The following is a 22,107-nucleotide window of genomic DNA, read 5'->3' as shown; positions in this document are numbered from 1 at the left end:
GGCTATCAGATATCACAGACAGCCAAAAAGTTCCAGTGAGCCAAAAAGAACTAGAGCCGCTTTTATGTCATGGATATTCCTCTTCTTTCTTTTTCCCAGACTTCTGTCCCCCTGTTTTCAGTTTGGAAACCCACCATTGTGCCCAATATTCACGTGGCCAGTGAGGATTATCTCTGATAACTTCACAGTTTCATAATGACATTGAGCAACGGCTGACATCTCCCTGCACAGGCTGCAGCAGTTTCTATTTTCAGACTGTCTTTATTCTGCTTAGTTAACAATGATACAGCAACTTTCTAATTCAGTACCAACAGTGAATGAAAAAGATCAGTCTTTTAAGAAGACTGGGGAAGAAAACAAATCAGTTTTCCACTTTCTAAGGACACTGCTACCTACCTACAGCTACGGGGAGCATAATGACTATTCAAGGAGCAAACATATTCAGGGAAATGCCAAATCTGCACCTATTTTCCTATGCATTAGTCTAGCAATGAAGAGTGACTGTTAGAGACGAAAAGGGAATAACTACGCTGCAGAAAGATTTCAACCTTTCCGAGCCCAGGATGTTAAGTAAACAGATCTGCCACTTTATTTGTGGAAGAATGAACTCTGCCCTTATTAAAAAAAATATAATGGTCAACAGCCTTTATAAAGGTCGGAGGATTCACCTCTCTGTATGTACGGCAGGGGCAGAGTGAGACAAACCTTTTGCCTCCCCCTCTCACCGTCCGTCTGAACAAGGAGCAGGGCCAGGTGATGGCCGCAGGTCAAAGCAGGTCCGGCACACCGCACGGTCCGGCCATTTGCTTCCATCTGCTGTCAGTGGAGTCATCAGACTGTGCTCAATCAGTGCTCAGACACTCACACGTTTGTGGTGTAAATAAAAGGAATACAGAAGCCCCCAGGTCAAATAAAATTCCCTTTTCCCTCAACCTCAACTCAGCCAGATGAAAATGCTTAATCTCGCAGACACAGAAGTAAGCCTCTCATCTTTCAGCATTTGCTCTCCTTACAGGACGCATTGTTCTAGTCACACCACGGAAACATTTTAAAGTCACATTTTTAACTAAGTAGAGCAACACCAATACGGCTTCTTAGTTGCTGCATTTATGCAGAGGCCAACAAATTTAATGCCGCACTTCTAAAATGCCACATTTCTGAAGGTACTGCCTCTTACAAAACTTGCGATAGGTTTTTTCATTCAACGTCTCATTACTGTAATAATGATTGCTTTGCTTTCAGAAGGACCAAAGCAGCCTAATTCAAATGGATGAAAATATACAGTCTGAGACTTCCAACGGGACAACGGGAGTTAAGCATTTCTCGCCCGGTGCTCTCAGCGCAGTCTGGATGCTTCCCTCTCTGGCGTACTTCTGGCACTCTTGTCTTTTACTAAGAATACGCTACAGCAGCAAAGTTTGAAAGGATTTTCAAATCACAATGCCAGCCTGCTATTTGGAACACTGGGAGAAAACTTAAGCAATGAGAAAATGGGAAGGTATTTCACGTTTTGAGATTGTCCTAAATCAGGGTCAATGGCAACAACAAAGTAAACACTGACGCTCAGCTTTGATTTATCACTAGCATGCAAAACAAAAAATGAACAAATAAGCTGTCCTGTGAACAGCAATAAAAGGGCACTGCCAAACCCTTCCAAATTTTGTTTAACGTGTTATCATTGAAAGCACTTCTTTATGAACCTGAATATACATTGTCTTCTCTCATTACATTTTTCCTCATTCGACTGAGCAACCTCCATCCCCAAGCTCATCCTTCTTCTGTCCCGTCCCCCGCCCCCCATGCATTCTGCTGGAGCAGAAAATGAACAGAGCTTCGTTTGTTCTCCGGCACCAGCAGCAGCAGCAATGTCAGCCCCGCAGAAGTAGCCGCCCTGCCTCTGTGGCCCTGGGTGAGGAGACACCTCGTGTTTTTGGGAATTGTGCATCCCAACGAATGGCTGTTCCCCTGAGAGAACGGGGTTTGTGGAGGTCTCAAGTAAGCAATGATTGTTTTTTTAAAAAAGGAAGAAAGATTCAAAAACGAGTGTTTTAAAACATATTCAGAGATTACAAAATTTGCTATGAGATGAGAAAAATATTCAAAATTAGGGCTTAAACAGCAATAGCAGGTTCTCTTAGCTGAAGCCAGAGCACCTGCTTTCTTGCAGCTCCACTCAGGGCCTCCCATTCCTTTTTGTGTATATATGGATCATATATTGGATACATATATGCAAAATAATAGTTGTCTGTACCAAGTTCTGCTTTCTCTTTCTTCCCATCTCACAGGGAATGGAAACAACCTCCAAGGGTGTGGGCTTCGGTCCTTTGCTGTGCACGCAATAGCATGACTTTCATTAACTCAAGCTTAAAAACAAGTCGTTCAGCTTTCCTGCCCCTGCTCTTTCCAGAGCCTTATTCTTCTGGTGGCCTGGAGCCTTCCTCACTTCCAGCTTAAAAGCACTCACTGAGTTTACAGGCAGATGTTGCTATCCAATTTGCTCTTGTTTGCCGGTAGGCTAACATCTTCCCTTATCTACTTACAGAGAACAACCATGTTCATGCTCTACCCGTCTTTGCTGGGATACAGAAATCAAGATCTTTCAGTTTCTCCTTCTCAGACAGGATGATGACAAAATGGAGAAACTAACAGTTGGGGTTTCTTTTGCCTAATCTTTTGAACAAGCTTGAATGGCCTTGCCTTAAGTATGTATGGCTGAAACTGTGCAATGTATCCCAGGTGAAATCTCACTTGAGGCATGTATTATCTTTACTGGGAGACAGGTCATCAGATAAATCCTCCAAGACCTCCTATCTTCTCATCTTTATGTCATCCTCATGTATTTCATATTCTTCTTTTTTTTCCCCCAGAAAACAGGAGCCCTTTGTGGTAATACTTCAGGCAGTTTCCAGTGCCTAGGTAGGGAAACACCCATTCATATTTGTTAGGAGATGACCCTGCTTTGGTAAACTTCAGAGTTTTGCAAGCTGAACTCTTGAGAGCGCTAGGCAAGCCAAAAGCTATCTGCTACTGAACCTGTTATTTCACTAACTTGTTTATTCATAATACTTTCTCCTAGTTCCATGTTTTGATTCTTCCCATATACAGTTGGCTTGTTGCTTCCTTACCCTCCTCCATGCTTCTGCTTTATTTTTTTCTTCATTACCAGCCTCTCTAGAAATGCTATCAGCAACTTCTGTAAGGTGAGGAGATTTTCAAAAAAAGTCTTAAAATCAATGTTGGCTCAGCACAAGTTTAATTTAGAACATGTGATGGGTCTGACTCACACAGTGCTATTCATGCCATCCATCCTTGATTTGGAACAAGCCTAGTAGTTTAATTATGACCTGGAAATGTCTGAAGCTAACTTATATATAGCATTTTAAAAATACTTGTAATGTTAAGCATGGTTAGAAACATCTTCAAAGTCCCTCAAGTGATGCACAGGTTCACAACGGACACGTTTCTGTCTGAAGCCTACACCAAACGCCTACTTCACAACACCTGGACCTCTCCGCACAAGGCATCCATGCCCATGTACAAATGACCGAGCTCGACACGCTTCTCCCAGGTTTCCTCAAAGGACTGCCTTTGAAAGAACACACCAAAGAGCAGAAGTACTCTCTGATCCAAAAGAGGCTTTGCCGAGATTAGATTCTCTCAGCGCTCCAACATCTTTATCTCTGACCTTGCAGGTAAGAAAACATCACTGGTCAGCTACAGCAACCGTGGCAGGATGAACAGGCATGTGAGGAATGCAGGCAATGTTATTCTACTCTCTGATCCAGAAATTGGCTTTAAGACTTAGTGAGAGAATAATCACCCTGACCTTCGTTTGCAACATCTTTAAAAAAACCCCACCAGTGAGGACAGCAGGCATTTACCACGTGCCATCAGACGCCAGCATGCAGGGAGAAAAATTTCACTGCTTCTCCTACACAGCATCGTGCTGAGCAGAATTCCAGACAAGCCAGTGGGGAGAGGACGAGCGGGAGCCGCGGGCCACCGGCAGCGGCAGAGCGGTCAGAGCCACGGCTCGCCGGCGCTGCCCGATGCCTGCTCCTCCAGAAACGGTACCTGAACCAGACTGAGACGGAGCTGGTCCCGACACGGTGACACGCGAAAGGAGGAATACAGATAGCTGGGTAGCACGGTCCCAGGTACCACAACTGCATGTCTGGAGGAAGAAGAAGAGGCGAGCACGGACCCTTTGCTAGATGAAGTCTTGCAGCTTTACAAAGCTCACGTTCTTTGCTTGAAGCCTGGCTGCCTCATACGAGAGAAATACCTGTGCATCAGCTTAACTCAGGCCTAAATTTAAAGCCCACAAACATCCACAAGATTTCGAGTGATGCATTTCTTTTGCTGAACCGGGCCTCTCGTTTGCAAGGAAGGAATCTGCCGGGGGCAGGCGGTGGGCACCTTGCTGTCACCATTAGGGTGGGCTGCTTGCCTGCAAACAGCAATGGCCTGTTCTCTGGACAGGCACAGAAAAGGAAAAGTAGAGACGACAGAAGGGAACCAGATATTTGAAGATTACAGACTACTCCGGAAAAAATAACAGGCAGCAAAAGGGTGACGAGGAGGAGGGTCAGGAGCTGTCCAGGGCCACAAACCACAGCAGCGCACAGGAGGCCCCAGCTCAGGGCTGAAAACAAAAAATCCCCAGGTTTATATAAATATGTATAAACAAAGAGCCAAAAAGAGACAGTAAAAGATGAGATTGATGATGCTTGATCTTTTTGGGTTCAGCTTGGCAGGCTGCAGACGCCAGGCTGTTGGTTATGGTGCTGCATCAGTGCACTGCCACACAGGGATTCAGTGGAAAGGGAAAAAAAAGGATTGAATTGTGCATGGCTCCCTATTTTTATATCTTGTTTCTCTCTTTCTCAATGGGATGTTTTCTTTCTTTCACAAAGGAGTCACAAAACAAAGGGATATACACAAAAGGTTTGAGGTTATAGAATCTTATCTGGCCAAAACAGAAAGAAGAAAAGCGTAGAGGTATTTGATGCTAAATGTCATGAGACTATAGAGGCACTATTCTTTATGGAAAGCAAATGAGAGATGCTCATGCTTGTAGTTGCCTTTGAAACCAACTCCCAGAAGTTGCAATAATAACCTCTTGCAAAACAGCTACTAATCCTTTTTTGTAACCGTTCCAAGCTGTCTGTGCATCCCTCACCCTGACGCTGTGTCAACAGCAAAGTGAAACAGTGCTTAGGGTCCCTAATGCTGTAAGCGTGTTAAGAGTAAAAAAAAAAATTCAAATATCCTTTGTTCTTCAGGCTGTAGACATAACCACTTTCCTGTCTGGCCAATTTGCTTATTTCTTGCCACTGCACTCCATACTCAGAGTTCTCAAGAGATAAGGCAAACTCATCTAGAAATCACTATATTCATATCTAATGGTTTCAGGTGCCGCGACTATTCTTATCTGCTCTTGGAAAAAGGTCAAGGATGTTAGTGAGTCATGTTTTTTCCTCCATTTATTTCTACAGTTCAGCGCAGGTTATCCTTTATCGCCAGCTGGACAAGTATTGCTTTAACATTCTTCTTGGTGCTGGTCATAGAGACCCCGACTGCCTTCTCGTTAAGCTAAATTTACACTGGCATGCCTCCTTTGTCTCCTTTAGACTTCCAGCGGGATGAGGGAGGAAAAAAATACCTAGTTCATTATTAAGCAAGATATCAGTGATGAAACTACAGCCCCACAGCCACTTTGTCTATGAGCATCTCAGCCTTTCTAGTGTGGTGGAAAGCTTTCATCACCTGAGACAGGCATCTGCTGGACACTGGGACTTCTGGGATGTGCTCCTACTTCCAAAGCCGAAGCTGTCAGGCTTTTTTCTTTCAGGCAGCTTCCCCCTTGATCTAAACCTCTCTCTCTTACCGCTCATTTCCCCTTTCAAATCAGTGGATGCACACAGAATACAACAGGCTCCACGTCTGCAGATGACTGCGAGCACGACCAGATCCTTGGAGCTCAAGTCACAAATATGCAACTTAACATGAGGTTTCCTTGACGAAGTCCCGAGGCAATGATTGTGCCTTCGCTAGCTATTTTCTCCTTAGTGATGCAACCACCCACAATGCGGTAGGAGCTTGCAGCTGACAAGAAAGGCATGCCGTGATTCGGAAAAGCTAGCCCACAACCCTACCAGCCTTTTCTGGACAGTGATTCAAAGCTCACCAACAGGTCAAGCCTACAGTAAGAAAATGTCAAGCAGGCTACCTGCTGAGATTTCTCATAAATTTATTAAAGAGAGAGACGTTGGCCTCTGCACAGTACTAGCAGAAAAAAGCACACTACTTCTTATATATTAGATCCAGAAGGCATTGCTGACGAAAGCTCTTCCCAAGACTATTACAATGCTGGAGCATGTCCTAACCAGTAGACCGTTGACTGCATCTCAGAAAGCTCATATAAGAACAAGACGGTGAATGCTGAAAGGTCGTCATGCTTTCATGCTTTGAAATAAAACACTCTGAAGAAAAATGACTGCCCACAAGTATATAAAGAACAGTGGTGCAGTGATCAGGAGTGCTCTCAAGGTCACATTTTGAAAAGATGAAATCCATGTACAAAACCATTGATTTAAAAATAACAACAGCATTTGCACATGCAACCACTGTAATATCAATGTAACCAGAGGTGGCTCAAACTATAAGGGACACATCAGGTGCACGTGCAATTACCTAAGTAGTTCCATGGTGCAGCTCTTGTGCTTATTTCATTAACCATTTTGCCTTGTGTATAAGCCAATAAGTAATCAAGGCATTTCTTCAGCACCACTCAGTGTCTAAAATCCTCCTATAAAGGCAGTCTCCTGCCCACAACGCACTATGTACACGTGCATGTGTATGGGTGCACCTTTTGTATCTCAGAAGTACTTGAAAAATGTCTTTACCTGTGACAAACAGAAAGCTTTTTGTGGATGACTACCTTCGGCATCTTAAGGATCTGGAAAGTGTTTTGTGGTTTGGACTTCCTTTCTCTTTTAAATCAAATGCTTAAGATTGCAAAATCGTTACATCACAACATAAACACAGGGGAAGCTGACAGTGCTGTCGTACTAAATTTGGAGCCCCACACTACCAGTTGTTTTGTACTACTGAAGGGCAGAGAATAATGTCCAGAGATGTCCCCATGACTGTACAAAACCAACGGCGACTGGGGTTATTTTGACTGGCTTCAAAAACTATGAGGAAGAGAGGGCAACAATTAAAATTTAATGAAGAGGATGAGGCAAATATTCAGATGGGAAGATTTAATCACCACCACCACCACAGGCCGTGCAAATGGGGAAAACCGGCTACTCTTGCAAGTCCATCACCTGGTATGTTCACGTCTGCCGGGCAGAACTGGCGGCCGGTTTGAACTCAACTCCTTAGCTGGCCTCTTGGGCACAGCGGGCTGCAAATAATCTGAGCGTTCAAAGTCATCTCCAAAATGCCACGGCAGGGGAGGAGGTGGGATGGACCGATGGAGTAAGATACCAAAGCCAGTAAGAGGAGGAGGGCGAAATGGTTGGGCTCCCTGGTAGCAATGAGGGCTCCAGCCTGGTGACGAAGCCACGCGGCCGTCTGCCTAACGAAGCTGCTCCGGCACCCACGGGACAAGCAAGCAAAGCAAAAGACCCGCAGAACCGAACTGGAAAGACAGTAAGGGTGCAAGGCTGGGCGTGCACTTTACAGCACCGAAGGACCTGAAACGTCACCTGGGTTTGCTTGTGTCTCATCTCCTGGCAGCTATGCCTTTAAGCCCTTTTAAAAACTCAGCATGCCTCCAGCTTAAAAGCAGAGTTAAGATCTCCCTTACTTCCACGGTGAGGACATCTCAACACTCCACTTCTCTCATACTGGAAAGGTCCTCCTATTTTGATAAGCTCGTATCATTTGGGTTTTTCCTCCTCAGCTCTGCTGGGGAGACCCCAGCCCTACGCTTCTAAAATGGACAAGATGGGGGTTTTACAGTCAGTAGTTTTATTAGCTAGGTAACTCTGGTTTCTCTCCCTAGCAAGTGCTCTCTGTACGCTGAACCTGGGAGACATCGTGTGAAAAACAGAAGGCTATTAAGACAACTGTATCGTAATCACTAACCACTAATACTAGAAATTCTGCACCTCCCCAGTTGCAGTTTTTGTGTATTTTACCTCAGTGTGTACAATTTAATAAGAAGAGGCCTGTCCTGGTTTCAGCTGGGATAGACTTAATTTTCTTTCTAGTAGCTGGTACAGTGTTATGGTTTGGGTTCAGTATGAGCAGAATGTTGACACCACAACAAGGCCATGCTGACAGCCCATAACTACATCACCCTTCTAGATTGCACTGTCTTTGAGGAGTACACGGTTCCGAAGCTGTTCGTCTCCCTCACCAGAAAACGTGCTTTTTGGGTTTGACCCACCATGTACCGCACTTTACGTTGACCACAACACTCTTTGCTTTCAGTGACCCACTGAATTTGAGCCTACGTAAAAAGCCACCACCACCCAACACCATCTAAAGCACAGCACTCCTCATGCCAACACATTTTAGAAGGAAGTAATGTGTGAGAGGGAACGACTCCTGCTTTTTTACTTGGAAAATCATCTGGAAACCTTTGCAGTCTAAATTGTGTTTAACCGCCCCAATCTCCCTCATTGCTCCTGGCCACGTTCTCCTCCACGGCAGTGACCTAGCTAACCTCTCTCCTTCACGACCGCGCCGCAGTTCATACAACTGCAGACGGTTATCAAATTCCCTTTTTGTCCAAGCTATAAATGCTTCATTACTATAATCTTTCCTCTTATGTAACCGACATTTTTTCCCTTCTCACCAGAACTGAAAACGCGAAGTGTCTTCCTGCCCTGTAACACTGCTAACTCTTCGTTTTCTTTTCAAATGGGCTAAACGCTTTTTAACGGGTAAGGTGCTGATGGAGAAAATGGTAATGATGGCCTTGTGCAGGGGTCTGTCTTTCATCTGCAGGATGGCAGATTTGAGATCGCCAAGTTCTTGGAGCACGTTGGTACGCTGCAGCAAGGAACATTTTTGCAATGAGGAGGGGGCTGCTGGAGATGGGTTGGAGCTACCTCACCTTAGCTGGCCATGGCTGCAGCAACGGCAGCTGCTGCTCACTGACAGAGAGGTTATAAAAATAAGATACTGGTCACCAATACGCAGCAGAACGAAGGACGGGTAACAGGGTGTGAGGAGGAAGTGAGGAGGAAAAAGAGCCCGATAAAATCTAAACACAAATCTCTATTTTCAGGGAAGTAGACATGAAATGGCATCATTAAAAAAGCAGGGGAAGAACAGCAGGTGCCGTGTGGTTGCGTCTCTTATACCTACACCCGCTACTCGTGGAGAAAAACCAAAATCAGTCCCCCGGCATTCGTCAAGGCTTTCTTCGAGGGCCAGCGTAGGTGACAGCCGCGCAGCCACGCAGCTCAAAGGCCAACACGTGAAAGCTCAGGTACGGCTTGCATCTGACTTCATTCACTAATTTAAGTACAAAACACAGCTCAGGTGGCCAGAAGACAGACCATCTCCCGGCCAAAAGCCCTTCAAATGTATTTGTCAGCAAACGTACTAGCACGTGCTTTGGTGCGGTAATCTTTCAGCCCCACAGAACCCTGCACCTTGGGGAGTATTTACAAGGAGTCGGAGAGAGGTAACTAAGAAAAATGTAAAGACAAGTATGCTCTCCAGCTTGTATGGATGGGAGTTTTCTCTACATCTCTACCAGAAAATTTTCTGGGCTCTGAAAATTGAAAAAGGTTGGAAACAATTGCCTTAGAGATCCAATAGCAATGCAAAAAAGCTATGTGAAGCAAATCACTTGAAAATAAATTGCATCTTGCATTTTCTTCGCTTCCCATGCTAAAAGCTGAACTCTTGCTGAACCACTGTACCAGTAAAGCAAACGGGGCATTCTGGGCAACAGTGACCACCCTTTCTCCAGCAGTAGCACTCCTGCCAAATCAGAAACAGTGAATTTTTTGCATCATCTTGGGGAAAAGAATTAAATCGGCACTTGAGATTTCATGCCATTGTAGCACTTATTTTTTAACAAACTGCTTTTAACTCTCCAGTGTTCTTCCTCTGTCCTTTTCTAGAATGCTCTTGAAAAGGCTATGGAATTCAATTCTGGTTTTGCAAGTAACAATGCTGTACTTCAGCCCTCTTTGGAACCAAATGCATGTTTACACCTGGAATTATTCTTAGTTAATGTTTCATGCAGGCAGTTTTATTATGCACTACATCAGAAAGGAACTAATCAAGAAAAACTGCATATGCAGACAAACTCTAACACAATGTAGCAAAGTTCTGTGGAAAATCTGAAAGATAAGTGATACCATAGAGGAGACAGAAGTGGGGAGAACTGCAGAGCTTTGCTGTTTCAGATGCTGAAGTTCACGGGTCATTTAGGTCCCTGGTTCTTATGGAGGTTCTTTTTTAATTCTCCGGCTAATGGTTATCTGAAAAGGCAGCGGCGATGTCTAAAACCATAGTTACAGCAATATCATGTCAGTAGAAAATCAAGCAAGCAGAAGGAAGCGCAATCTGATGATCTAATTGCATATTAACACTCCTGTTGCCCTCTCCCCAAAATCCACAGGTTTCCAAGTACAAATAGGATGAGGTACCCAGAGCTACTTGGATTAGCTTGTTAAAACCGAAGGTCATTACAAATTTTCCTTAATCTTTTTTTTTTTAAGAAACACATGTTCTGATATGCTATTTAAACTGCAATTGAGCTCAGCAGTAAAATGTATGTTATTTTAAAACATCACAGATTTCTGAAAGTAGTTACAAAGCAAAATCTGTTTGGAATTGCTCAATTTTATGCATGGAGGTTTCTGCATGAGCTGGCAGATAGATAAATTTAAATTTTCTATTTATACAGCAACTTGCATCCATGTTTTACAAACATGAAGAAATAAACTTTGTAACTGCCTTGTGAAACACATCACTATTTTAGAACTGACAAAACTCACACAAAGGGAGAGATAAATGTCTTGTCTAGGATCAAGATAGGAAGTCAATTAATAGCTAGAATCTGCACTTTCAGAGCTGAAGCCTTGTCTATATGCCTTCTTTGCATATAAAAAGTCACTTATCTTCAAACAGTCATAAGATCGGTCATGTCATATAAGCCTTTGTATACAACCAAGTTCTCCACACGGCAGCAAAATGAGCGCAGATTAAAAAGAAATCAGTTCAGACCAAATCAACAGCGAAGAGAAACCAGCTTTCTTGGGTTTGTGAAAATGCAACCGAAAGAAATGAGCAAGAAAACCCCTGACACAAATGGTCAGTTCAACTCAAAACTGAAAGTTTAGTTTGGGGATTTCTCTCCGCGACGCAGAACACGGTGGTTCAAACCCCTTTCAAAATTTCAGTTTTGAACCCATGTCTTAAAATTAGGCTGGGGGTATTTCATCTCTCCTTCCTGATGCTGTCTTAGCCTAGTAGATTTTCACCGGCGTAGGGAGGAGAACCCAACTCCCCTATCTCTGAAATAAGCACCAGAAGTATTCGGCTACCCCACAACCCTTTTTCAGTGACTATCCAGTGATATTATGACTGGAGTGTCTCCAGAGAGGGCCCTTCACCCTACAGACTGGGACTCAGGACTGCTTGGCAAAGTGGTACCTCCACCCGGTCTCCCACCGCATCCCGTTACTCTTCCGGTAGGGAGAACCGTTTCCACCCCAGAGACTGACTCAAAGGTTTATTTTCCAGCAACCTGGTGGGCAATATAGCTAGCCAGCTACTTCAGACATGCTTAATGGGTATCATCAAGTACAAAACCTGCTAGTTCTTAACAGTGAAGTGCAAGAAAGCCCCGAGAAGTCCTTAGAGCCGAGCTGACGCAGCCATGGGAGGTGGGAGTGGGAAGCGGGGAACTGGAGGGTTTTGGGAAGGAAGGAGAGGGTAGGATGAAAAAAGAGAAGGTACTGACAAATGAGGCGTAACACAGATCCTAGCTCTCGATTATATACGTTTCACGCTACGGCAACACGGAGCACTGCAGGGGATGGACGCCTCATCTGTAGGTTCATTCTCATAATTTCTAGTATCATCTGAGACCTTCAGCAGTGATAGCCCCACTGCTCTTCATAACCTGTTTATTTTGCACCTTATGTGCTATAAAATGCAAATATATATTGCTTTAGCTGCCAGGAGTATGTGTCTTTGTTACCTTTAAGAACATCAGCGTTTTGTTGAGATTTGGCTTTTACCTGCCAAAAAAAATCTCTGTTTTACGAGATCTTTGACTCCTTCCCAGATCTCAGCGTGCATTGCTTGCTGTCAAACTCCAGCAAATGCTCTGCGTGACTGGTGAGTGCAATGCCTGGTATCTAATGCCCGCTGCAAATAATGTAGATGTACAAGCCTAATTAATCACTTGTGTAGTGTCAAGAATTGTCCGTGTGGTCTACAGGCCACTTAGCACTGGCTTGAAACCCCCCCGTGCTTGGCAGACGACTGTTTAGGAGCTCAGGCAGTAGGTCTCAGGCTGGCATGCAAAAGGAAGAAAAGCTGTGCTGCTTAGAAGAAAGTCTCTGGAGTCAGTACTGAGGTATAAATTCTGAAAATTACTACTTCAGGTGTATGTGGTTTGGGTTTTGATACTTCATGTAAGGTCTCACTTGGATTTTCTCACTGTGAACGGGGAAGTTAGATGTATTTCACCGATCTTTCCTAGCTGCTTCCCTGACTATTTGGCTTGTGAGTCCTGCAGGAGAAATTACTTTCTTCAAAATATCACCATGGAAAATTAAGAAAAAAAAAAAATTTTTTTAAATTCTGTTGATATTATACTCTGTAGAAGTTCGTTTCTTCAACACAACTTCATTTACATTTAAGTTAGAATGCTGTGTAGTTCACATCATTAATTTAAAACAAATAGGGCATTTCCATCAGCATACCCTACAAATAATGCCACTGTGGTAATAACATACCGTCATGGTCCACACCAATTTTAAGACCTTGTTAGCTTTCTTGTTTATACGGTACTAAAGTCCTACACGATTTAAACAAGTCCCTGACCTCTCACAACAGCAATAACAGGAGTACTTTGCACTCATACAGCACCTTTCATCTTGGAGCGCTTCTGACACATGCATTTTCATTGCATCCCTGTGAAACACAGGTAGGCGTCTAGGCACACTTCAAAGGCAGGAGAACTGTGCCACGGAAAGGTTATGCAACTTGGCCCAAATCCCCGGTGAACAGCTGGGAACGTGAACTCTCCCATTGCTTGTTCTGAAAGTCCAGGCAATAACACCCCAAAAATGAGCTTCATAAAGCATTAATCAAAATGTTTAACCCCCTACTAAGTTTGCAAATGGCATGGGCAGACGATAAGCTCACTAATTCTTTTTGATACGTTATTCATGACTTGTTCTCCGTTTCTGGCAACACTTTTCTTCTTAAGGAAAAAACAAAACCCCAAAAACATTCGATTACAAGAAAAAAAAACAGTTTGTTTTTCAAGCCATTATTGCAAAATAATTCAGAATCCAAAACGTTCAGCACTTCCCTTACGGCTTGTCTGTTTGATCCCAACCCCTACACTGCGCGGAATGTATGGCAATTCCTGTGCAGGACCAGAGCACCCGAGTGACCTCAGGAAAAAGCGGCGGCAAGACTCTGCTTGCTCGGTTTTACCTTCCAAGGACCCGCAAGCCGCTGAACAGCATTATGTCTGCGCGCCTAACGGTTATGTTGGCAAATGAAACCGCCCAACCAACAGCTAGTGACAGCAATTGAAACTAATGATTCAGGGGCTGGCCATATGATAGCTAGAAAGGAAAAAAAAACCAAACAAAAAACCCTCCTACTGTTCCCCTTGATAATTAAGGGACTACTGCAGACAGGCCCTGAGTTCAGAATGTTGCTCTCCACCTGGCCTTTGCCACCCCGAGAGCAGCACAAAGAGTTACCGGCCGCATTTGCAAATTGTATTTAACGCTGCCTAGGGCTGGTTCTGCGCTTCCAAGAAAGGTAGTGAAGTAATGCGCACCTTGGTCTTCCCCCTTTGTAATAATGCTAATGCAAATGTACACATGCATTACCAACCAGGCCACCAAAATAAATGTGAGCAGCTCTGAAACTGTTAAAAGGAAAACTGCGTTAAAAGGAAAACTGCTGTAGGTGGTGATGGATTTTTGAGCGCACGGGGTAACGGTGGTATTATTTGCTGGGTGAGTTGTTTGAGGTTGTGTTGCGCTCCATCACATGGGAGCAGTTTATTTATTTATTTCCAGGCAAGTACATCCAACAACATTTTTCACAGTAGCTGGGATTTATAATGCAAACTCTGCTCTCCAACAGCTGAGCTCTAAATAAAACACTAATTATTGTGAATCTTGGGATAGGATGTTGCGAGTCAGATGCTCTCACCAGCAGAATGAAGGGGAGAATCTCTCTTCTGGTAGTAAGTGTTAAGCTCTTGGGATGAAAGTGCTCTGCTGTGTCTATTTGTGTGTGTGTGCATATACCTAGAGAAAAATAAACAAATAAATACATGCGTGCACACACACGCAGTCACGCACACAGACACATATTTACGTGGAGAAGGAACGGTCAGCCAAAATATTTGGGACTATTTTCTTGAAGGCCTTACTCTAAGAAAAAAAGCTATGTAGTATTTTATTTCATAAAAGCTATGTAGTACTGTAAATAAATTCTAAGGCAAATGGGTTGCAGAAGGAAATCACGGAAATAGGTTAGAAATGATTTCTTTCTCTAATCTTCTGGCAATTTACCTGGTCGTGCATCAGGACTACCATTTTTAGTGGGGGGAACAAAAAATCAGGTATTTGTCTAAGAAGATTTTATGAGGTGAACAGGTGAGGTTAGCTCACTAGACTGGAGTAACTCTGTAATAAAGCCTTGTCCTAAAGTGTTATTGGATTTGGGTCCAAGGGTCAACAGGAGGCTCTTCACTGGCTATAGCAGTTCTGGAAGTGACGGCAGGAGCTGAGCTTGTTACTTCTTATGAGCATCGCTCCAGCATTTTTTACTCCTACGAACGACACAGACTCGCCATAGCAAACATCTCACATGGGGCAATGGTGACAGTCATAAACTATGTTCTGCAAATATTCTCTAGCCTAACTGTAAATTTCCCATAAAGTAGCAAGAAATCTAGAGACAGCCGCCTACCAAGGATCCGGCAATTTCCTGGTGATTTTTGCTATTGAATAAAACTATTCAACATCCAGAAAAGTCTCTCAAGGTAAAAAATAAGGTGAGATTCTCTTTGTTTCTCACTTTTCAATCTCAGGTGCCTAAAAGTATTAGATTTTGTTAAAAAGGCTCTGCTTTGAACACTCTGCTTCCAAATAGTCTCCCCGCTTGAGAGAGCAATGTATGAATACGATGCATCAAAAGGGTTTATGACTTACGGCATTTCTTAAACACCTCTTCTTCCCTGGTCAGGCAAGGTCCATTCTCTCCCTAATTTTTTACAGTCATCTCTCTTATTTCTGACCTATAGCCCCCCTGCCTCTTTTACAGTATTCTCCAGAGCGGGTAACATTACTTCATGCAAATTTTACTTCCCTCATCATTCTTAGAAATCTTTTTTATCTGCAGCATACATTCACAGGAGGAGGTATGGCAGCCTTTTCAGAGCTATCTGTTGGCACACCCATTCTTTTACGTTGCTTCCATTCAGGCCTGTTATTAAAATTACTACAATTTTGGAGCACAGAAAGGTGACTGGCTCAGCAAGTCAGTAAATTTTCAGCAAGACAAGCCCAACAATAACGCCCTACAAGTGTAAAAAATAACTTTGTGTACTATATATGGGAAAACAAAATCCCTGTCCTTTTGTCTGTAAGAGCATTTCTTCAGACCTGGAGTAACTTTCTCCCTGCCTCGGTTTCCTGATTTCCCCATAGGAAAGTCTCCCACTAGGCTGGTGGAAAAAGCGTCTTTCCAGTTCCCAATCCTGCGCTGGGGTTTTCTGCAGGAGTCTCCCTGCTCCCTAGATTTCTCCCTTTCCAAGGAAGCACCTCCCCAGGCTGCCGTCTGAGACAGGGGATAATACCGACTCTCCTGGAGGGCCAGTCCTATGACTTGGCTATCAAATAAAACACATTTTCTGAGATATTTTGTCCCTAACGCTGTCAAAGTTGGTTAGATAAGTGCTTACATGTATCATTTGCACGTTAACATCCCTCCCACGTTGCTGGTACCAGGCCAGAGAGAAGGTCCCTCACTTATAAAATTGTAATCTCTTGCCTGTTAATTTCCGAAATCCTGGTACAGAGCACACTGAAGTCTTTTACGGGCTGACATGGATTTTGAATCAAGCTGACCTTGTACAAAGCAAACTGTACACACGCACCTGTTATACGGAGCTTGCTGAGTGAACTGCTTTCAGTTTAACTTCTGCTGTATGTTATTAGCGTGGCACAGTTATTAGCATTTAAATCACCTTTTCCTTGTCATTTCTATCTTTAGTTTTCCCTTTCGTGCCCCCCCCCCAGCCCCAAGTATGATTTATGGAAGACTGACTTAGTAGGAAAGTATGTAGTTGTTAGACAAGCATGGAATTGCATTTTTTCAGTACCATGGCTTATTTAAATTTAAAGGACTAGGAAGCAAAATGAGATTAACACAATCATGACAGACATATGATTAGTGTCAGCTATTTTCTCCCACTGTGATGTTTTTCCTTTCGTTTTCTTCTTTACAAAGGGGTGAAAGTACCCACTAATTTTCTGGTATCTTTGCTTAAGGAGCACGGGAGCAACTGCCTCTTCCGCTTGGAAAACAAGAGCTTCTCAGCAAAACCGCGTGACTTGGGACAAGGATAAAAGCTATTTGAGATGCAGCATTTACGGTGGCTGCCCCGCTTGACACTCGTGGGTAAGCATAAGCGTATACCGTCCTACCAAAAATGTAACGATAGGCCCTATAAAGCGCAGCCCGACGCAAGACCAGGGCCTTACCTGTCACGCACAGCGAGACGAAAGAGCGTCGAGCTACGGCGAACGAGCACCCTGCGCGGAAAGCTCGGGCAAACGAAGCGCGTTACCGGTGCAAACGCAGCAAAGCGGGGATCGGGAGGGCGAAGCGGGAGGGCTGCCTGGAAGGGTGGCCGGCGGCGAGTCAGGGTGTTTTCTGGGTGCCCGAAGCTGGGGGGACAGCCCAGGTTTGGGTCACCGACACGATGCACGGCTCCCGCTGACGGCTGAAGGACGGCGGCGGCTTCTGCCACCGCGCCCCGTCCCGGCCGGCTCCCGCCTCGCTCCACACCGGGGCGAACCCAGGGGCTCACCCACCCGGAGCCCCTCACCGAGGGGATGAGGAGCGGTTCCCCGCCGGGCTGCCGCCCTCCTCCGGGGATGCCGGACCGAGCCGCTGCGGCAGAACCGCGGGGCCGGGGAGGGGGGGACGGCGGCGGCGGCGGCGGTGGCCGGGCCTCCCTCCCCGCGCCCCGCTCCGGCTGCACTGCGCTAGGGGCTGCTGCACCTGAGGGGGGGGAGTAAACCAAAAAAGCAACCCCCGGCGAAGGCGTGATGTAATTTGGGATTATATAATCCTGAAATATAAGGGGGGGGGGGGAATAACAAAAAAACCACGCACACACGCAAAAAAAAAAAATGAAATAACGACGACCCAAACGCCGCCGTCCCTTCCCCGCGCACCGAGCGGCGGTGCGGAGCCGCACGGAGGCACCGGCCGCCCCCCGCGGCGCAGGAGCCGCCGTCCCCGCCCGCGATCCGCCGGGGGGAGGACGGCGGGACCCGGCCCGGCTCGGCTCGGCTCGGCACAACCCGGGCCGCCTCTCCCTGCCTTCCCCTGCGGAGGCACCGACCTCCCCCCCTCCGCGATCGAAGCGAGGGTTCGCCCCCTCGGGGGGAGCCGCTGCCTTACCTGTTCCCCGAAGTCGATGGCGATGTTGGTGATGCCGAGAGGGACCAAGAACCGGATCAGGGGCCAGTAGTTAGTGAGCGCTGGAAATTTCACCATAGTCCCAGCTGCGCGGTGACCCCCCAGCGCATCTGCCGCGGCAGGAGACGGCGCGGGAGGACGGCGGGGGGGGGGGAGGATAAAAGGGCAAAGGAGGAGGGTGCGTGCGTGTCCCTGTGCGTGTGTGAGAGCGGCGGGGGGGGGGGGGGAGGGAGAGAAGCAGCAGAGCCCCCTAAAAATAAAGCAGCCGCGGGTGGGGGGGGAGCCGGTCCCTCTCTGCTCGGCTCGGTGGGCCCCGGCGGGTGCTTGGCTGGGCGGCGGGGCTCGCTGTGCCGCTGCCTTAGGAGGAGACCCGAGAGATCAAGTCCATCCCCGCCGCCCTCCTCCCACACAACGCCGATCCACCGCCGCCGCCGGTGCCGGAAAAAAAAAGAGGAGGGACACCGCCGCCAGCCACTGGTGCGGGCAGCGCTGCCATCCTCGGGGCGCGGGGGCCAAGGGAAGGGCCGGGCCGGGCCGGGGCCTCCCCCCCCCCCTCCCCGCCCTCCTTCCCCCGCCTGACGCTCGCCGGCGGCGGGGCGACGGCCGCGGCGCCGCGCAGGAAAACGCCGCCCTCTCTCTCTCCCTCCTCCTCCTCCTCCCTCCTCCTCCTCCTCCTCCTCGCCGCCGCGGGGACGGCGCAGGCCGCGGCGCCGGTCCGGAGCGCGGTTCCCCGTGGGGTTTCGGTGGAGGAGCGGGTGAGGGGCCGCCGGCGTGAGGGGGGGCCGGGCCGGGCCCTGCCGCTGGGCTGCCGGGGCACGTGGGTTTGACACACGCTCGGCGGCGGCAAGAGCGGCACCGAGCGGCTCCTCCTCACGCCGGAGCGGCCGCGCTGCTTCTCTCCCCCCCCGCGCCCCTCCTCCTCAGCCCCACTGAGGGGCAGCGGCCGAGCCGCGCACCTCTCTCCGACCCCACCACACAGCGCTCGCTGCGCGCCCTGGGGTTCCCCCCCCGCTCCGCGTCCCCCTCACGTAACGGCGGGCTGAGGCGGGCTGGGCTGCGGGCCCGGTGAGGGGGCACTCGTGGAGCTACAGGGCGGGGGTGTGTGGGGGTGTGTGGTCCTCAGTGAGGCGCTCACCAAGATGTCTGACCTGCGGGTCAAAAAGAGCTGAAATAAATCGACGGCGAACGTTTGCCCACACGGCGTCTTCATGGTTTTTTTTTTTTCCAAAGCCTCTACCTCAGCCTTGGAGAAGGGAACGCGTTCGCAGCCCCCCCAAGGGAACGCATTCGCGGCCCCAGCTTGCAGGCCATCAGCACAGGTTGCTTTCTGACCCATGGGCCCCCACAGACGTCGAGGCTCTGTCAGCCTGAGGGGGAAGAAGAGAAGGCAAAGGCCTTTGGAACGCATCGTGGAGGTTTCTCAGCGTTTTCGAACTCGCAGGGGGGTTTCGTTGTAATTGAGTTTCCCTGGGGCGTTGCGGTTCGCAGCGTCACCTTCAGCTCGCCACCTTTCAAGGAGGGTTGGCGGATATTTTGGGAAGGTGGAAGCCTCGTGAAGAATCAGATACCTGCACCTCGTCCTCAGAGGAGCGAGTGGTGGACAGCCCGCCTCAGCCAGGGACTCCTGTACTAAAATGTTCCCGTGACCAAGAGCCATTCCACATATTTTGGAGGGTCAACAGGAGGTGAGCTCTGAAAGTCCTTGACAGGCAGATGGTGGGCTGTGGGGTGGGATCGGAGCGGGAGAGCCCCTGGTTCCTGAGGTGGCTCGGCAAAGTTGGGCCCAGCTATCGCTGGAGGGTTTTTTCCCTCCTACAGCTGGAGTTTGTCTCACCTAGCCGCCCCGAAGCTGGTGCAGCCTGCCTTGTGGGCACGCAGGAGCGAACTCAAAGGCTTACGAGAGTGCAAACCTGCCTTCGTCCTGTAGATCGCTTTTAAAATGCTGCGGGCACGGTGTCCTGGGGATGATGGAGGGGAGCAGTGCAAAGCAGGAGAGGACAATAAACTGAGAAGAGGGAAGCGGCTGTTGTTTGGGATTGCCTGAGCGTGTTGTTGAATTAACAGCACCAAATCTTCATCATCGTAAGGAGGATCTAATCGCCTCCAGATGGACCGGTGGTTGGTCCGTCGAACACCTTCAAACCGTGTCAGTGATGGGGAACATTCGGTCTCCAATCAACCAGACTGAAGTTGGACTGAAATAGAAACCTCATGTAGATGGCAGGGGCCTTACGCCAGCCCACTTGTTTTACTTGTTCGCTTGCATTGAGCTGAATTACCTGCCAGTTTAGACACAGCCTGCATGCATCCTTACATGTAAGTGGTAGAAGATCTGTGTAGTAGGTCACTTTCAAGCAAGTCTCACGGCTTTTGAAGACAAGGCTGAATATATTTCAAAGCATTAGTTCAATATTAAATCTGTCTTCCTGAGGTTGTATTTGGTTTTAGATAACTGTATCGCCAGTAACTAATTTCTTCCTGATAGGACTAGATTTTATTGGGAGTGAGAGGTCATTCCTCCTGGCCATGGGTCTGAGAACAACTTGTAGCTGAAATTATGGAAGAATATTGTTTACAGCTCCGCATTTTTACAGATTTTCTCGGTCAAGTGTCCCTATTTTGTTTCAGTTTATTTTTTTTTTAGGGGAAAGAAACCTTTAGTCCTGTTCTGGAGCCAGAGAAACATTAAAAGGGAAGCCCCAAAGCCACTTGTAAGTATATGATTTTAAGTTGCCATTTGAAATTTTCAGGTGAGCTGATGTTTGAGGACTACCTCCTCTCATTCATGGCAAAAACAAGCCACCACAAAATTAAAGCTTCCTGAATCAAAACATGTGGATGCTGAGTGTGTGGCTCACAGTGCCAACTACAAAGCGCACAGAGTGATTAATTACTTTGTCACAAAATTATGTTCAGTCCTGGAAATACTGAGACACCTGAGTAGTTTAATGGAGTATATGGGAAGTATATCCTTTTGGGAGTTTGGTATATGTTCATAAGGTAGTTGATACTTCTTAACTCCAGTAGATAACGAAGCAGGCCCCTTACATCTGTAATTAATTTCCATCTGAGCGGTCGCTTGAGAGCTCTGGTTAACTTTTTTCCTGCTGCCCAAAGCAATAGTACAGTTTTATTTTAAGAGTAGTTTACATTTTATTTCCTAACATGTACTGGAATGTCCTGGGTAAATGTTAACGTAACTGATGCTCTCTTAAGTTCCGTATATTAAAATCATTAAACTTGCTTAATAAACTGTTAGGCTATGTTTTAGGGTTGTCTGTCTGCTTCCCATTCATGTCTTTTGTTTATGGGATGAATGTAGTTCTTGTGTGCTTCTCTTTCAGCCCAGGTGATATTTGCTCCTCGAATTCATTACAGAAACCAAACTGTGTTTGGAACCAAAGAACAAGGATGGTTTCTCACATCTTGAAGTCAGTAGTTTGCTCAGCTGGTGAGCTGAGGAAATAGGTCATTTTAGCTGTCTTGGGCAAAAAAACAGTGATTAGTAATAATTTCCTTTCTAACATATTTTCTGTTACACTACATTTCTTACTCATATACCAAACACTGTCTGTTTGTTTAATGGAATAAAAAAGACACAGAGAGGACAGCAGGAAATAATTAGTGATAATCTCTCTGCTTTTGATAGAAAAATGATCTGGTCCAGGAGTATCTCGAATGGAGGCATCTCACTGGAGAAGTCCATACGAATCAAGTGTCGTGCTGTAATGCGTCACAGTATGAATGATGAAACATATCGGAAAACTCCCTTGTGCCCGGTAACGAAATGTGTCTGTAATTGCTGCTTAAGCAACACGGTCAAAGTCTGAAGGTGTCCCTGGTAGCAGGTTGTATCAGAGCAGTGCACATTAGCTTTACTCATGCAGTCAGAAACCCAACATGCCGATCAGCACATGAGCTTTTAACATGTGTTAAGAGTCCCAGTCCTCTCCTGAACTTAAAGGAGGCTCCTCACCCCAACTACACAATGGGAATCTTGAGAGGACCCTGCTGTGGTATTGCCTTGCTTCAGAAAGATGCCTCTGTTTCCTTGTTGGGGCTACTGCTAATTACCTACTAGAGAAAAAAGGTCTTGGGTCTGGGTTTTTTTTAATCACTGTGCTTGGTCTTTCCATCCCCAGTTGGCTAGTTAGCTGTCACCCCTGCTTTTTGGAGCTACTGGCTCTCTTCCAAACCTTATCTTCT

At 46.7% G+C, this 22,107-nt stretch overlaps 1 protein-coding gene across 2 annotated transcripts in view; it reads right to left on the bottom strand.

The window, feature by feature from the left end:
- The window catches only part of ANKH (ANKH inorganic pyrophosphate transport regulator), a 102,707-nt gene extending 84,202 nt beyond the window's left edge, over positions 1 to 18,505 (bottom strand). Inside the window, exon 1 of one of the 2 annotated variants that reach the window (XM_075052171.1) lies at positions 17,884 to 18,505. In XM_075052171.1, coding sequence (XP_074908272.1) covers positions 17,884 to 17,979 — 96 coding nt within the window. In that variant the 5' untranslated portion in view covers positions 17,980 to 18,505. Of the gene's footprint in view, positions 1 to 16,955; positions 17,286 to 17,883 lie in introns of those variants that run through there. The other variant, XM_075052172.1, reaches the window with a different exon arrangement.
- Between the last annotated feature and the right edge of the window lie 3,602 nt (positions 18,506 to 22,107).

This window comes from Buteo buteo, chromosome 20 (assembly GCF_964188355.1).
Source record: "Buteo buteo chromosome 20, bButBut1.hap1.1, whole genome shotgun sequence".
NCBI classification, from domain to species: domain Eukaryota; kingdom Metazoa; phylum Chordata; class Aves; order Accipitriformes; family Accipitridae; genus Buteo; species Buteo buteo.
This window is presented reverse-complemented; position numbering and strand designations above follow the sequence as displayed.